This window comes from Oncorhynchus mykiss, chromosome 18 (genome assembly GCF_013265735.2).
Source record: "Oncorhynchus mykiss isolate Arlee chromosome 18, USDA_OmykA_1.1, whole genome shotgun sequence".
Classification (NCBI taxonomy): Eukaryota; Metazoa; Chordata; class Actinopteri; order Salmoniformes; family Salmonidae; genus Oncorhynchus; species Oncorhynchus mykiss.
This window is the reverse complement of record NC_048582.1, coordinates 44,211,184-44,228,742: the sequence shown is the minus strand read 5'-3', so window position 1 is coordinate 44,228,742 and position 17,559 is coordinate 44,211,184. Positions and strand designations below refer to the sequence as shown.

The following is a 17,559-nucleotide window of genomic DNA, read 5'->3' as shown; positions in this document are numbered from 1 at the left end:
GAGAGGATCTGCAGAGAAGAAGGGGAGAAACTTCCCAAATACAGGTGTGCCAAGTTTGTAGAATCATACCCAAGACGACTCAAGGCTGTAATCGCTGCCAAAGGTGCTTCAACAAAGTACTGAGTAAAGGGTCTGAATACTTATGTAAATGTGATATGTATTTATTTGTTAATACATTTGCAAAAAAATTTAAAACAACCTGTTTTTTTCTTTGTCATTATGAGGTATTGTGTGTAGATTGAAGAGGGGAAAAAAACTATTTAATCCATTTTAGAATAAGGCTGTAATGTAACAAAATTTGGAGGGGTCTGAATACTTTCAGAATGCACCGTACACACCTTAAAGCCAACAACATAAAGATGTGTTCTTTTTATAAAGCACACCGTCATAGATAAAAAGCTATCTAATATTCTCAAACCAACGAACCACAAAACTAAAAACGTATTTAAAACAGGATGAGCAGGATTCTCATGTCAAATGGAAAAGCATTATGAATGTGATGTTCAAAAGATTTTCCCCCAAATTGTGTTTTTGTTTGCTTATGTTCAGATGGTTAAGAAACCGGCGGGCGTGTGTACTCTCTAAACTGTAATGCATTTTGACACCTAGCAGCTAGACTTCATAATTGCACTTAAAAAAAAATGTACACATCCGAAACCCATTTCCTCTTGAGCATTGCATTTCTCCTCACTATTGGTTTGACAACAATTTAAATCCTGGGATATTCAATACCCCCAACTGGCAAGTAAGTTTGTTTTGCCTGTACAATTTCTATATAGGTCTTAACACTTTCCAGTTACTTAATAACAGCAGAAACCTAGCATTCAAAGACTAGCTAATTATGTTGATGCCCAAAATTCCATGGAAAAGAACCACGGGTCCTTGGTCATCCTCGGAGGGTTGATGTTAAGCACTGTCAGTCACAGGCTGAAAGAAAAGCATGGAGAAAATGTTACATTGCATCAGTAATTTATGTTTTTAAATAATGTTGGAAATGAACCAAACAACACTAACTATTCAAAGTTAAGTGGTTCAGGGGTGAGTTTCTCAAAAACCTCGTTGCCAGCACAGTACAACACATCTCTTCATGACACAGCTCGCGTAGGACAGCAAAGTGCTTAATTTGAGTTGCGTTAATTCAAGCACAGAAGATTGTCAAGAGAAATAACAGGCCATATTAGCTACAAGGCGTTTGGGAAACTCACCCTGTGTCATCCCTGAAGTATGACCAAATGAATAGATATTCTCCAAACAGGAGGTTGGTGTAAAACATATTGAAGGGTACATTCATTATTATTATTTGTTGTTGTTTTATGTCTCTGTAACTCAACGTGTAAAAGACAGCTTCCCTCACCTTCTCTGATGTTAATTGGGCCTCGGTCGGTGGTTTTGCTTGGCTCTCTGGCTTTGGTTCACCTGCAGAAGACAGCGCTGTGGGCTTAGGCCCTGCCTTGTCATTGAGCTTCAGCTCGGTGTCAGACTTCTTGCTATCCACCTTCGAGTCACCTTTGCTCTCTGTGTCCTTAGGTCGTTTAGGAGAGCTCTTCAGAGAGAAAGACACATGACCCGTATTCAAGTGCCATGTTTCCACAAGTCGGCAAACATACATGATTGCTTACTTTCTTACGTTTTTTTTACTGATTCAAATAAACAACCTCTTAAAAACTTTTAAAATACCATGTAATAACAATTTCTTTACGAATAGCAAAGTGACCCACACCTGCACCTTTACTATTTAATATTTGGCAGCACTTTATAATAACACCTTGTAGTAAAGCATTTATAATGGATTAGTAAATTGTTTATTCATTAAAATCAGTACTCCAACATTTGTTAATGTTAGTAAGCTAGCTATTCACATATTTATAAACTTCTAAAGTATGTAGTAATGATCCATAGGATAATTTATATGTATAATATAGGTCCTTATATGCCATTTAATCATTAGCTATGTATTTTTGCGTGGCTTCATCTAAAGTGAGGGCGAGGCAAGCTTCAATGCCATACAACTCTCCTTCCGTGGCCTCCAATTGCTCTTAAATACAAGTAAAACTAAATGCATGCTCTTCAACCGATCGCTGCCTGCACCTGCCCGCCTGTCCAACATCACTACTCTGGACGGCTCTGACTTAGAATACGTGGACAACTACAAATACCTAGGTGTCTGGTTAGACTGTAAACTCTCCTTCCAGACCCACATCAAACATCTCCAATGCAAAGTTAAATCTAGAATTGGCTTCCTATTTCGCAACAAAGCATCCTTCACTCATGCTGCCAAACATACCCTTGTAAAACTGACCATCCTACCAATCCTCGACTTCGGCGATGTCATTTACAAAATAGCCTCCAATACCCTACTCAACAAATTGGATGCAGTCTATCACAGTGCAATCCGTTTTGTCACCAAAGCCCCATATACTACCCACCATTGCGACCTGTACGCTCTCGTTGACTGGCCCTCGCTTCATACTCGTCGCCAAACCAACTGGCTCCATGTCATCTACAAGACCCTGCTAGGTAAAGTCCCCCCTTATCTCAGCTCGCTGGTCACCATAGCATCACCCACCTGTAGAACGCGCTCCAGCAGGTATATCTCTCTGGTCACCCCCAAAACCAATTCTTTCTTTGGCCGCCTCTCCTTCCAGTTCTCTGCTGCCAATGACTGGAACGAACTACAAAAATCTCTGAAACTGGAAACACTTATCTCCCTCACTAGCTTTAAGCACCAACTGTCAGAGCAGCTCACAGATTACTGCACCTGTACATAGCCCACCTATAATTTAGCCCAAACTACCTCTTTCCCTACTGTATTTATTTTATTTATTTAGCTCCTTTGCACCACATTATTTGTATTTCTACTTTGCACATTCTTCCACTGCAAATCTACCATTCCAGTGTTTTACTTACTATATTGTATTTACTTTGCCACCATGGCCTTTTTTTTTTGCCTTTACCTCCCTTATCTCACCTCATTTGCTCACATAGTATATAGACTTGTTTCTACTGTATTATTGACTGAATGTTTGTTTTACTCCATGTGTAACTCTGTGTCGTTGTGTGTCGAACTGCTTTGCTTTATCTTGGCCAGGTCGCAATTGTAAATGAGAACTTGTTCTCAACTTGCCTACCTGGATAAATAAAGGTAAAATTAAAATAAATACAATTATACATTAGAAATACTTTATATGTTTTGAGTGACCAGCAATTTCTTACAAAAAGATGGACATGAATTGGGAGACATTCCAGCAGTACCTGATGCTCCCTATTAAGGCCTCAAAATAGCCTAGAACATATGGTAAAATAATAAGCACACAATACAGGATGTTAAAAGAAATATAGCGAAGACTTTTGTCACAAAAAACTGATGTAAAACAACTGTTTCAAGGTCATGAGGAAGTATTGTAATGCTAATGTTTTCTAACGTTGTCAACCTCTCAAACCAGAACTAATCATAAAACAGGGAGATGTAGCCGAACCGGCCAGCTTTTCTCCAGTGGAGTTTTATTCATTCATTACATACAGTGCCTTCAGAAAGTATTCAGACCCCTTGTCTTTGTTACGTTACAGCCTTTTTCTAAAATTTAAAAATAATTAAAACAGCAATCTACAAACAATACCCTGTTATGAAAAATAATAATTTGCAAATGTGTTATATATAAATACCTTATTTACATAAGCATTCAGACCCTTTGCTATGAGACTCAAAATTGAGCTCATGTGCATGCTGTTTCGATTGAACATCCTTGAGATGTTTCTACAACTTGGAGTCCACCTGTGGTAAATTCAATTGATTGGACATGATTTAGAAAGGCACACATGTGTCTATATAAGGTCCCACAGTTGGCAGTGCATGTCAGAGCAAAAAACAAGCCATAAGGTCGAGGGGAATTGTTCGTAGAGCTACGAGACAGGATTGTGTTGAGGCACAGATCTGCGGAAGGGTACCAACACCTTTCTGCAGCATTAAAGGTCCCCAAGAAGTGGCCGCCATCATTCTTAAATGGAAGAAGTTTGGAACCACCAAGAGAAGGGCATTGGACAGGGAGATGACCAAGAACCCGATGGTCACTGACAGAGCTCTAGAGATTGTCTGTTGTGATGGGAGAACCTTCCAGAAGGACAACCATCTCTGCAGCACTCCACCAATCATTCCTCAGTAAAAAGGCACACGACAGCCCGCTTGGAGTTTGCCTAAAAGGCACCTAAAGACTCTCAGACCATGAGAAACAAGATTCTCTGGTCTGATGAAACAAAGTTTGAACTCTTTGACTTGAATGCCAAGTGTCACGTCTGGAGGAAACCTGGTACCTTCCCTATGGTGAAGCATGGTGGTGGCAGAATCATGCTGTTGGGATGTTTTTCAGCTGCAGGGACTGGGATACTAGTCAGGAACGAGGGAAAGATGAATGGAGTAAAGTACAGAGAGATCTTTGATGAAAACCTGCTCTAGAGTGCTCAGGGCCTCAGACTGGGGGCGAAGGTTCACCTTCCAACAGGACAACAACGCTAAGCACACAGCCAAGACAACCCAGGAGCGCTTTGGGACAAGTCTCTGAATGTCCTCGAGTGGCTTGCCAGAGCCCGGATTTAAACCTGATCTAACATTGCTGGAGAGACCTGAAAAATCCTTCAGCAAAACTTCACATCCAACCTGACGGCGCTTGAGAGGATCTGCAGAGAAGAATGGGAGAAACTCCCCAAATACAGGTGTGCCAAGATTGTAGTGTCATACCCAAGACTCTAGTTTGTAATCGCTACAAAAGGTGATTCAATAAAGTACTGAGTAAAGGGTCTGAATACTTATGTAAATATAATATTTCAGTTTTTTTTAAATGTATAAATTAGCAACCATTTCTAAAAACCTGTTTTTGCTTTGTCATTATGAGGTATTGTGCGTAGATTAATACATTTTAGAATAAGGCTGTAAGCTAACAAAATGTAGAAAAAGTCAAGGGTTTTGAATACTTTCCAAATGCACTGTATGTGATTCAGGTAGCAATGTTACATGCATAACCTTTAAATTCTTCCAGTGCCTCAGTCTTTTTAAAACGCAGACTTTGCTTTGTTTGGCGGCACTCCGACTAGCCTTTAAAGGCATTAATTCTTTAAACGTAATACAATCCAATTTGAAAGTAATGGGATAGTTCAGTGACATTATGTATTCAGGTATTTGTTTTCTTACCACATTAGAGGTCTATGGACTTCTCTAAGGAGCAACTGCAATCCACACCAAAAATCACTGCCATGAAAAGGGTCATGTTTGCATTTTCGAACGAAGGTATGCACCACACTATTACAACAGTGTGACTGTTTGTATTTGTATTTATTAAGGATCCCCATTAGATGTGGCCAAGGCCTACTCTTCCTGGGGTCCAGTAAAATTAAGGCAGTTATTCAATTTAAAAAATAACTATACAATCAACAGATTTCACAACACATTAAGTGTCTGCCCTCCGGGCCCCTACTGTACTACCACTGTTCTGAAATAAAATGTTTATTATATTTCCTTAAACATCCTCTGTAGAGTGTGATTATTATTTAACTATCAACGTGTCCTAGGACATTTTGAAAACTTCAATCTGGAATGCTTAATGGTGAAACTGCCATGTTCATTTGCAATATTATAACAAAGCAGTTACTGCAAAACAACAACATAAGAAATTCCCCTCGGACATCACTACATGCGCGCTAAAACAGCAGAATGTGTGCTGTGCGACACTCCTCACCTCCGCTTAGTCTCCCCGAAAAACAAAAACATATACAGTATATTAACAGTGGCACTGTTTCCCCTACTGCAGATACCATCTTTAAAAGGAGCATTGAGTACTGCTGGAATGTCTACCAATGGCATGTCCATCTTTTTGAGAAATTACACTGGTCACTCGACATTATATATAGTATTTATAAAGTATAAATAGCACTCGCTTGAGACGAGGCTATGCAAAAAGACTCATGATTGGTATTTAAAATAATTGTATAATATTTATGATTAGATTTATTAAACATCTGAAGAATTATCTTATTATTACATAAGTTGTTTATAAATGTGTGAATAACTAGATTACTAACATTTATAAATATTACAAGAAATTAGTAATATACCATTTATTTATCGTTGACACTACTTGACACCCAGTGTTATGTCACTGTGATAACCATATCAAGTCAACAGCTGACAACTGGTCATAACATGGTCGTAACATTGTCCTGACTCATTTACAACTGCTGTGACATATATTCCATTGTTTTATGGCTGTTAATGACACCTACATAAGAGTGAAAACCCACATTCATTCAAATAGTTTTTTACCCTACCCAGATGTTTCCTTTCGTTTGAAAGTCTGTTTCTTAAATCCTTTGTTCTTCTTGTTGTAATGAATTCTTTCATCATATTTTAAATACCTTGTAGAAAATACACTTTATGACACAGTCAAGAAGCATTATGACCATCATATAAGTCAGATAGGCCTATCACATACTGTGCAGGCCCTTATATCAGTCATCAGAAGAAAAAATGTGTCTTGTCCTCCTGAAATCTGCTCCTGCAGTCACTTTACTTCTACCTACATGTACATATTACCTAAATTACATAGACTATCCTGTGCCCCGGCACATTGGCTCTGTACCGGTACCCTAGGTATATAGCCTCACTACTGTTATTTTACTACTGATCTTAACTCATGTTATTTTTGACTTAATTAACACTTATTTTTCTTAACTGCATTGTTGGTTAAGGGCTTGTAAGTAAGCATTTCACTGTAAGGTCTACCTATACCGGTTGTATTCGGCGCATGAGACAAATACAATTAGATTGGAAAGCGTTCCACAGAGATGCTGGCCCATGTTGACTCCAATGCTTCCCACAGTTGTGTCAAGTTAGCTGGATGTCCATTGTGTGGTGGACCATTCTTGATACACATGGGAAACTATTGAGCATGAAATACCCTGCAGCGTTGCAGTTCTTGGCACAAACCGGTGCGCCTGGCACCTACTACCATATCCCGTTCAAAGGAACTTTCTTTTGTCTTGCCCATTCACCCTCTGAATGGCGCACACACACACACACACACACTCCATGTCAAGGCTTAAAGCGCCTCCTTTAACCTGTCTCCTCCCCTTCCTCTACACTGACTGAAGTGGATTTAACAAGTGACATCAATAAGGAATCACAGCTTTCACCTGGACAGTCTGTCATGGAAAGAGCAGGTGTTCCTAATGTTTTATGCACTCTATATAATGCAGCCTAAAGCAGAAAATGGTATCATTGCCTGTGAGTAAGTTCTTCGCCAATACAGGCCAGTGCCAGTCATTCGCATGAAGAGGAGACGGAGATACAGGGTTCGCAGATGTGGGTTCCTTGTGAGAATTTGTCGGCGAGTGGGTGTTACTTTTATATTTTCTTTACATTAGTTTATTTAATAAATATTTTTTTAACCTCAATTTTCTTAACTGCATTGTAAGGAAGTGTTTCACGGGAAGTTCTACACCTGCTGTATAAAGGGCGCGTGACAACTACAATTTGATATCAAGAGCACTGCAGGCCTAACGCTGGCCAATCAGATGGCTCAGATTACAGTGTCTGCAGTAACGGAGCACATATAAAAGAAAGCCGCAGTAAAGTTGATACTGTGAGATTTCAAAACATTTCAAAGCATGACTCGGGAGAACCTGTCAACGAACACAGCAAAGAAAGAGCTGTTGTTTTTATGAGTGCGTTCATGTTTAAGTTCCTACTCAGCACTGTCAACACTTTGTATTCAACACTTTTAAAAGGCCATAAAATGCACGTTCCTACTATTTCCACTCTGCGCTACAACAAACACTCCAGCAGTAATGAATGAGTAGGAAAGTATCTATAGGCTTGCATTGTTGTTATTATTATTTGCGGCTTGGGTCTTATTTAATGTCAAGTAATATTTCACTTTCTCTGTTCATAAGAGTAACATGAATTTGTGCATGAGGCAGAAATTATGCGGTGCGAAGGTGTCCCTTTTTGGTCAGTGTCAGTGGAGGAAAGGGAGAGCAGAGGGATGTTGAGAGGCAGACCCTCAGTCTGCTGCTCTCTCCCTCCGCTAAGACCATCAGATGCAGGTGCCATCAGCCCAGTAAAATAAAAATAAAAAGCACATTTAAAATGTATGCTCACTCGGCTGCACCTCACAAGTAATACAACTGATCTATTACCGGTGTGATCATACAGGCTACTTCATTTAATTATTTTTGTATTATAATTTTTTTTTTAAATGGCCCCCAGCAACAGTGCACTGGCAGGGCAATTCAAGCAAAACCAATGTGCTGATAAAGTATCAGGCCTATAGCTTACTGCGCAAACCTCATTGTTACAGTACTGTTTTTAAATTGGTCAATGTTGCATACGCTTGTTTTTTAAGTAATGTAAAAATTAATCTGAGCAGTAGATCTCTGCCTGCATTTTCGCCATTGTTTTTGATGGTAGGCCTCTCTGGTAGGTCTACATTATGATAAAATAGACTACTTGGCCACTGTTAAAATGAACTTAAAGTGGGTACAGCCTCAGTGTTCACTATAAACGTTCAAGTTGGTGCTCAGCAGACATGAAATTTGCTCTGTGCCGTAAAAAAAAAATTGGGAACATTGCTTGTGACTGTCACTTACCTCGACGGAATCCCCAGCTTTCCTCTTGGCCCCTCCCCTGTCGGTCTTTTCATCGATGATAAGGGTCCCTTCGTCCTCATCACTGCTTCCTTCTGCATTCCCCTTTCGCGGCACACCTGCCTCCACCGCCCCCTCTGCTGGGGTCTCCTTTGCCAGCTGAGGGAGAAAGAACATAATTTTGGCAGGAAAATGTGGTGAATTACTCCCTGTATTTGCTGAGGTTGAGTATAGGTAAATCTGTATTTGGGAGTACTCTTCATCATGGATGATAAAGTAATAGGGATTTTGTGTTACCAGAAAAGGAAAAATAAACATTGTGTGGTGTGCTTCTTAATATTGGCTAAAATCATGTCATGTGTCACACAGGAACAAAGGCTCATGCACGTCGGCAGGTAGACAGACACGACCCTTTCCGTCGTAATCTAAGCACACACACACCTCATAACCTGCGGGTTCGTGTATCACCGTAGGATTGTTCTCAATTTCCCATAGACCCTCACTGAAGCCTTTCCTCTTGGTGGGCTTGCCAAACTTCTCCTTGCCCTCCTCATAGGGGAACAAGTCCTTGGGACCCAGGAATGCACTGATGGCAAAATTTTTAGAAGGTTCAAAGGTTGACGCATGCAACAACCTACAGAGCTTCAAAATACTATTCTATGGAGCTAATTCTAATTCCAAACGAACCGCCTAACGCACTTGTGGAGATTTGGAGAGAATTTGATACGCGAAAGAAACAATATGGTGGTAGCTCCAACTTGTTCTCTGATAAGCTAGTCTGTATTTTCACCATATTACTTCTCTCAGATCTCCACAAGTGTATTGAAGGTAGGGGCTCATTTGGAATTGTGATAGGATTCGACGCATCAAAAACCATATTCACTTACGTCTCATGTGTCCCAAAGAAGAACACTTGGTACTTGTTGGAGGGGGACTTGACTGCTCCTTCGGGTAACTCATTAATCTGCGGAAGGAAACGGGGAGTGCAATCTTTTAGTGAGTGCATCTGTTACGTCCCCCAGAAAGAAAGCAAAAACTGTAGCTCAAACAGAAGGTGAACTAACAAAAGCGTCACTAACAACCAAAACAGGTTCAGAAAGGGTTTCAGAAAGACACTCATGGGGTGTCCAACTGGGACTTAAAGGCCCCAATCATGTCTAAATTTGCCCAAGAGGAGGCAAACACAATTTAAACCCACACCAAACTTAAAGACATGAAGCAAACCAAAAATAAATGGAGCAAAACAAAAACAAATAAGATAAAGGATTGTTTTTTAAGAAATCAAATAGGGAGAACCAACTAATGGCGTTAACCCTCCACATCTCTCAAGGCAACTGGAGCACTAGGACAGCCGTTCTTAAATATCACCTGTGCCAGTACCTGATATGGATTTATGAATTGCAGGAGCTACCACAAACAAGTACATACAAAAAAAAATGTTGGCTACTGAAACAAAGAGAAGAGACAGACCAGTGTAAACAAAGACACCAGTGCTCCATTAAGGTAATTAAAAATGTATTTCACACTCGACAGGCCTGGTTGTCGACAGGTTCTTTAATGACTGACCAACACTTGTTTTGTTACTCAAATACACACATAGCGTAAATGACTGCCATTTAGTTTTGTGAAAATGGTGTCACTCTCCCAAAGGCAAATATTGGGCAATAAACCTAGTGGCAAATCAATAAGTCTCTTCACTGACTCACTTTGTGCTGAACAATAAAAAACAACAGTGTGTGTAGGTTTGGCATTATGGGCTAGTTTATGGAATAGTAATGATTTTTTGTTTTGCGTGCTGTGAATGTGTTATGCATGTGCATGCACAACTGGGATCATGCACAAATGTATTAATTACCCAATGCTTATGTGAGCGTATACTTTTCTGCGTGCTCATTTGCCACATTCTTTGGTGTAGTTGCACATTTGGAGGTGTCCGACATGAACATACACACACAGAAATAGAAAGACTCATTCTAAAAATGAACATTTCAGCAGTAGGCCTAAATTAGTACTCTAATTACATTTCTTATTCAAAACTATGTAAGATCAAAGGATTAGAATTGTTTCTATTTCCATTTATCCACAAACTCAACATACAATTCTGATGAGCAGATGATACAATGATGTCATGTCAAACATGTAAGAGCAAATATAGCTACTTTGCCAAGACTAGCCATAGAGTAAGAAAATTTGGATTGGCATGTTCGACAAGGTTATTCTGCAAGACTCAAACCCAAAAGTTAAGCACCAATCTCCAACCTACTGAGCCATATGAATTTCACATTATAGCTTGATTCTCGTGAAGTGGTGGAAAAAGTGTCCAATCGTCAAACTTGAGTAGAATTTTAGATACCTTAATAGAAAATAACTCTAGTAAGTCATTCATTAAAATACTACTTGAGTAAGTCTAAAAGTATTTGGTTTTAATTATACTTAAGTAGGGGCACACTCCAACAAAGCATGCGTTTAGTGAGTCCGCCAGATCAGAGTCAGGGATGTTCTCTTATTCAATAATATGAATAGTAAAGTACAGATACCCCCACAAACTACTTAAGTAGTACTTTAAAAGTATTTTTACTTAAAGATGCAATGTGTAACTTTTTGGGCGACCCGACCAAACTTATAGATCTGTCATTCACATGGAAAGCAAGTCTAAGAAGCGGTAGATATAGCGCGCATAGAACATTTCTATGCTTCCCATGCTTATGTTTTGGTTTTTCTGCGCCACCATTTTCTGGTTGCTAAAACTAATAGTGGACTAATTTGTGACAAAATAAGATAGTGTACACTATCTAAACCGCTGTGAAATACATTTTCCATAACCCAAAATATTGTTTCAGCTCTTTGAGGCTGGTGTAAAAAAAAAAACCAAAGTAAAAGTAGCAAAAATAAATTAAGAACGGGAAGCATAGAAAAAAGCACACCTAGAACATATTTAAATAATGCAAAAACACAGTGTTGGAGAAGAAAGTAAAAGTGCAATATGTGCCATGTAAAAAAGCTAACGTTTAAGTTCCTTGCTCAGAACATATGAAAGCTGGTGGTTCAATATTCCCAGTTCTCCAATATTTGCAGTTAAAGAACTTTTAGGTTGTAGTTATTATAGGAATTATGACGCGTCAACTATTTCTCTCTATACCATTTGTATTTCAAATACCTTTGACTATTGGATGTTCTAATAGGCACTTTAGTATTGCCAGCCTAATCTCAGAAGTTGATAGGCTTGAAGTCATAAACAGAGCTGTGAAGCAAGCATTGCTAAGAGCTGCTGGCAAACGCAGTAAAGTTTGAATGAATGCTTACGAGCCTGCTGCCGTCTCCCACCGCTCAGTCAGACTGCTCAATCAATTATCAAATCAGACTTAATAATAATAATATAATAAACACAGAAATATGAGCCTTAGGTCAGTAATATGGTCAAATCCGGAAATTATAATTGATTCTTTCAGTGAAATACAGAACCGTTGTGTATTTTATCGAACAGGAGGCAACCCTAAATCTAAATATGTCTGTGACATTGCACAACCTTCCATGTTATGTCATAATTACGTAAAATTCTGGCAAATTAGTTCGCAACGAGCCAGGCGGCCCAAACTGTTGCATATACCCTGACTCTGCATGCAATGAACGCAAAAGAAGTGACACAATTTCCCTAGTTAATATTGCCTGCTAACATGACTCTTTTAAATAAATATGCAGGTTTTAAAAAATATACTTCTGTGTATTGATTTTAAGAAAGGCATTGATATTTATGGTTAGGTACATTCATGCAACGATTGTGCTTTTTTCGCGAATGCGCTTTTGTTAAAACATTACCTGTTTGGCGAAGTAGGCTGTGATTCATGAAAAATTAACAGGCACCGCATTGATTATATGCAATGCAGGACAAGCTAGTTAACCTAGTAATATCATCAACCATGTGTAGTTAACTAGTGATTGTTTTTTATAAGATAAGTTTAATGCTAGCTAGCAACTTACCTTGGCTCCTTGCTGCACTCTCGTAACAGGTGGTCAGCCTGCCTGCCACGCAATTTCCTCGTGGAATGCAATGTAATCGGTGTCCAAAAATGCAGATTACCGGTTGTTATGAAAACTTGAAATCGGCCCTAATTAAAATCGGTCGACCTCTACTTCTTAGACTTGCTTTCAAGTAGAATGATAGATCTATAACTCACATTTCTATGAGAATTTGGTCAGGGTGGCCCAAAAAGTTACATATTGCCACTTTAAAATCCGTGAAGGGAAGTGAACAAGTGCACACTTCGGAAGCAAGGAGATTATTGGGACACAACACGGGACACCTAGGCTACCTTGTTTTCAGATTAAGACTACATAAAATTGAGAGGTACCCATTATCTTTCTCTGTGGGACACAGCTATGGTGTGTTGTACAGGAAGCCCTGTGACAACGGTTGGGCACTGAGTCACCGTGCCTGCCTCGCTGTGCCACCTTGCTTCCTGATGGGCGTCATGCCAAAGAGGCCCTATAGGCGTGCCCGTTGTGCGTCTTACCAGAGTGTGTGTTTGGTGGGCTAGGACAGGGGCATTGACTGTGGACAGTCTGTTAAATGGGAAGGAGGGAGGGATAGTGGGAGGAGAGACAGACAGAAAACAGGGGGGGGGGGGGGGGGGGGGGGGTGTATATGCATTGTTCCAGGGTTCTGACCAGCCATGTCCTGTATCTATGGTCATCGTAGGCTGACAGCCATTCTGGGCTTTCTGATATCATGCTCTATATCTTACTTTTGTAACAGTGCCCTCTAGGCATCTGGTTGTGAATTTCTGTAATGTACAGTATACTGCCATGATGAGCAATGCAAAATTAATACAAATGAACAAATAACACATTGTCCTGAAGACTACTTTCTTTTATTTATTTTTTGCTTCAGCTGGTCATTTCCCAATGTTATTTTGGGTAGGCTACTGTGCAAAAGCATAAATTACAGAGGTAAATTTAGCATGACTTTTGACGAAAATAAATTAATGAAACTTTTAGAAGTTTCCAAACGCTGTTGTTGTATAAATTGGTAGAATATTTACTTGAAACTAATCCACGTTGCCGAAACAGTTAATTACACTTCAATGGATTTGGAATGACTCGGGAAGGGAGAGCACCAATTCAAGCAATGTGTGTTGTCCTTTGCCCGAGGATATAACTTGTTTTTTTTATATAAACAATGGCAATTCTCATTAATGACAATAAATCACCCACTTTCCCCTAATTTGGAATGGAGTCTAGGCTAAAATACAACATTTACATTACCGTTACAATAGGCTCATGCATTCCTTCCCAGACAATCAAACGCCGCCGCTGCCGCCAAATATTAACCATACGGGAATTACCACATTGTAGCAAACTCGGTTACAGTGTTTCAAAGAATCCATTTCACGACTCGCCTCAACTTTGTCTCACATTCACATTGTAAAATGCTACTAGTTGGACTTGGAATAGCCTAATATCCGAGTGGTAACTGTTCTTAAACGTAGGCTACTCGAGCCTATTTGTTACCGAAGTTAAAGATGTTATACATGTTTGTTTACATGAAGCCATGATCTATCGAACAGCCTATACTAGGCCTCGTATCAATGGTTAAATTAAACCGTGCCTCTGCGAACTGAACAGTAATGAGGACGGCATTTGCTAGGTTACTGTAAAATTATGTTTACTGCTACAAATAGATGATTTCGCATTTCTCAAAATCAAACACCGAATGTACAAAAAAATGTCACTAGCCTATTTCACACCACGTAGTCATACGCCAATAAACTTTGCAAAGACCAGGGGGTAGGCCTCGTTGAACTGATCTAGCAGATAGGCCTACATGCATGTGGACTAGAAACAAGAAGAGGTAAGCCTACTATTAGCGTTTGGTTAAGCAAGAAGAAAAGTATGAAGGAGCTTACCCTCGCGGGCCAATGTGGATAACCCTTCATTTTCGCAAACACGAGATCCCCAGGCTTGTATTCTTTTTGCCTATTCGACCTCGGCATAGCTTCTCAGCGGATGAATAAGATATATTTTAAAAATATATATAAATGTATAATGTCAGTTTACTGTTGCAAGTAAGAACAACGAGATATAGCCTCCCAGAGGATTGCACTTGTGAGGTTAAGAGCTCCAACTTTGGGTGGCTTCAGGTTTTCGCGTCAAAATTAAATCATGCGTAGAAATTTGGAACATGGACGCAATCGAATTGGTAACTTTGCGCGATCCAGAGCTTTGCAGAGTGTGGTTACAAGCTGCAGCTATTAAATGTAATTTTCTTATTTAAAAATATAATCATTCCGTTATTCCTGCCGTCGTAATCCTCTGTAGTCTATCTACAGACCTTGTTTTTGTTTGAAATTTGGAACCGCTTCCCTCTCATGAGCAGATTCATCATCTGGGATTGACTAGTATGGTCTAGGCCAAAACCGAGGTAACAAAGATATTGGAATTCTGCAAGATTACATACCCTCCATGGATTCTAAGGAACAGAAACCTTCCAATACACCAACAAAAATGCCTGTTTTGTATTTGATTTGCTTTAAAAGGTCAATTGTCTATAATATTCTACTGATAAAATATTGTTTATGTATTTGGGTAGCCTATCTAGGGAGAACCAATACCATTTTCTCCACTATTGTGCCGATCCAAAAAAGGGTACTGTACTGGCTCTATTTTCTTTCTCACTTTCCTTTGCAGCACAGTTCCAGAAATCTTATGGTGAATGAATGCATAACCGGGCCAGGCCAAAATTCAGCTTGGCGCAGCCCCACTGGACTCAGTAGTGTGAAAAGGGTTGAGTAGTACACTAAGTATCTCAAACTGATAATTCATCCTGAATTGTCCAACTCTAAAATGTCCCCGAGTTGCTCCTGGTATTCTCAGATCAAGACACCGTGTGGGAATATTGAGAAGTCCAAGGTACCTGTAAAAACCTATGTAAAGATGATTGACATTACTGGATATATCAAGTACATTTATTTTTTTAGCATGAATGGGCTGTAAAGGAGTCCAGTCTTCTTTTGACATATTAGTAAAAATCCAAGACCAACCAAAGTATCTCCAATCAAACCTGTTGGGTGTTTTATCATGATCTGTGATGCCAGACTTACTATATTGCCTTAGTCTCACATAGAAACTTTTGACACTTCATTGTATAGCATCTAAAGTACCTAATTTGACAGGTTCTGAGCCACACAGACAAATGTGTGAGCCTTCTGTTTGCAGAAAAACCTTTCAGCAGATTTGGGTCCCTCCACAGTCGTGCCTGAGGATAGCTTCCTTGATATACCAAATAAGGCATCTGCAGCAACAATTTGACTCATATCTGCCTAAAATAAATGAGTCCCATTTGCCTTATGATATTGTTTAAGAAGCCCCTCACCTCTCCACCTGTCAAATCCATCATATTGTTGTTTCTTGCTGTATACCTGAGGACATAGAGGGGTTCTGATGCCATCTGAGGAGGCTGGTGGAATCCAACAACTAGCATTGAGTTCATGCTGCCAATGTCTGAATTCCTCATATGACTCATTTGTGGAGATTCGTTAAGATCATATTGCTGCTCCAAATAAAGTACAGGAAATGAGAACCATTTTGTTGTTGGCAGTATTAAAGTCAATTTTAGGATGCTGGGAAATCAGTATTTCAGTATTTCAAACCAAAAACAGTGTGCTGAGTAAAGACAGTAAACGTTTTTAAAACACACTCTTTGGATCAACATGATGGCAACATTATATTTGTAAAAAATAAAACCTTTGAGTGATTGGCTCGCTGAAAAGCTGCTGCTACCCCCTTCGAACAGTCCCATGAGGCAGTCTGTGACAGAAACATAGCATAGCATTTACACTTCATTCAACAATATTCGTTTTAAACCCAGCAATTGCCATTTTATAAAAATGGGCCCAGACATAAGGAGATGAGCAAGCCAAAAGCAGAAGATGGATTATCAGTACTATGATATTCTATGCAGAATATTACTACTATGGTTAGTCCGATTATGCAGAATACTGCAGAAAAGCTAGAATGATCAGGTGCTAACAAACAGGTGCTCTAAGGTCAATTGACTGTTCATGGGATACACTACATACCTCCCACAATTCCAAATGATGGACACTGTTTCCACCATTGTGAGACCTAATGATGCCACTGCCACTGTCGCTACACCGCCAGATCAAACCGCCTCCCTCTTGTGACACTCCACAACTGCCACAGCATGCTGTGTCTGGTGGAGTTGAAACTCAACAGCTGGGAAGTGAAGCAACAACTCCCACAGTGTCCTCCAGGCATCTATATCCGTCTCTTGGTATGTGTATGTTTAGGGGGTTTGTTTCCCTGACATGTTTGAAGGATATCCATGTACTTTAAAGATACCATGAACTAATGGGTCCTTTCTTCAAATCACCATAGCAATGGTAGATTTGGACCTGCTGGACCTGATAGGAAATAGGTAGCTGCTGTTCTCATTCAATGGGTAGATTTGATTTTTGGGTCAGTATTTAGAATTTTTGTTTGTTTTTGTTTTGGACCATCAGGTGCAAATCTAGCTTAATGTCAGAGTCCAATCTAATTGTTTGTGTCCTTTTACAACCTACAATTATGTAAATGTACTTTTTTTTTGGTCTGATATAAAAGCTAGTGCAAAAAGGGTCAATGCAGATATATGCACTACCCTCTGTTGCGCCATGCTTTTGGATGCCAAGCTGTTGCCATACCAAGCGGTGATGCCAGCCAGTCAATATGCTCTCAATGGTGCAGCTGTAGAACTTTTGAAGGATCTGAGGGTGCATACCAAATATTTTCAGCCTCCTGAGTGGGAAGAGGCATTGTCGTGTCCTCTTCACGACTGTGTTGGTGTGTGTGGACCATGATAGATCCTTAGTGATGTGGACACCGAGGAGCTTGAAGCTCTCAACTCGTTCCACTACAGCCCTGTCAATGGGA

The 17,559-nt window shown here is 39.7% G+C and overlaps 1 protein-coding gene across 4 annotated transcripts; it reads right to left on the bottom strand.

The window, feature by feature from the left end:
* Positions 1–190: 190 nt before the first annotated feature.
* On the bottom strand, positions 191–15,039 carry LOC110496345 (hepatoma-derived growth factor). Of its 4 annotated transcripts, none has more exons than XM_021572182.2 (6): positions 14,960–15,039; positions 9,519–9,595; positions 9,073–9,217; positions 8,635–8,790; positions 1,355–1,543; positions 191–927 (listed from the first exon to the last, which is right to left on the bottom strand). In XM_021572182.2, exons 1-6 carry the CDS (start codon positions 15,011–15,013, stop codon positions 907–909), a joined length of 642 nt encoding a protein of 213 aa, XP_021427857.1. In that variant the 5' UTR covers positions 15,014–15,039; the 3' UTR covers positions 191–906. The 4 variants fall into 4 exon arrangements, with proteins under 4 accessions (XP_021427857.1, XP_021427854.1, XP_021427856.1 ...); XM_021572179.2 differs by having other exon boundaries at positions 14,535–15,024; XM_021572181.2 differs by having other exon boundaries at positions 9,100–9,217; positions 14,535–15,024.
* Positions 15,040–17,559: the final 2,520 nt, after the last annotated feature.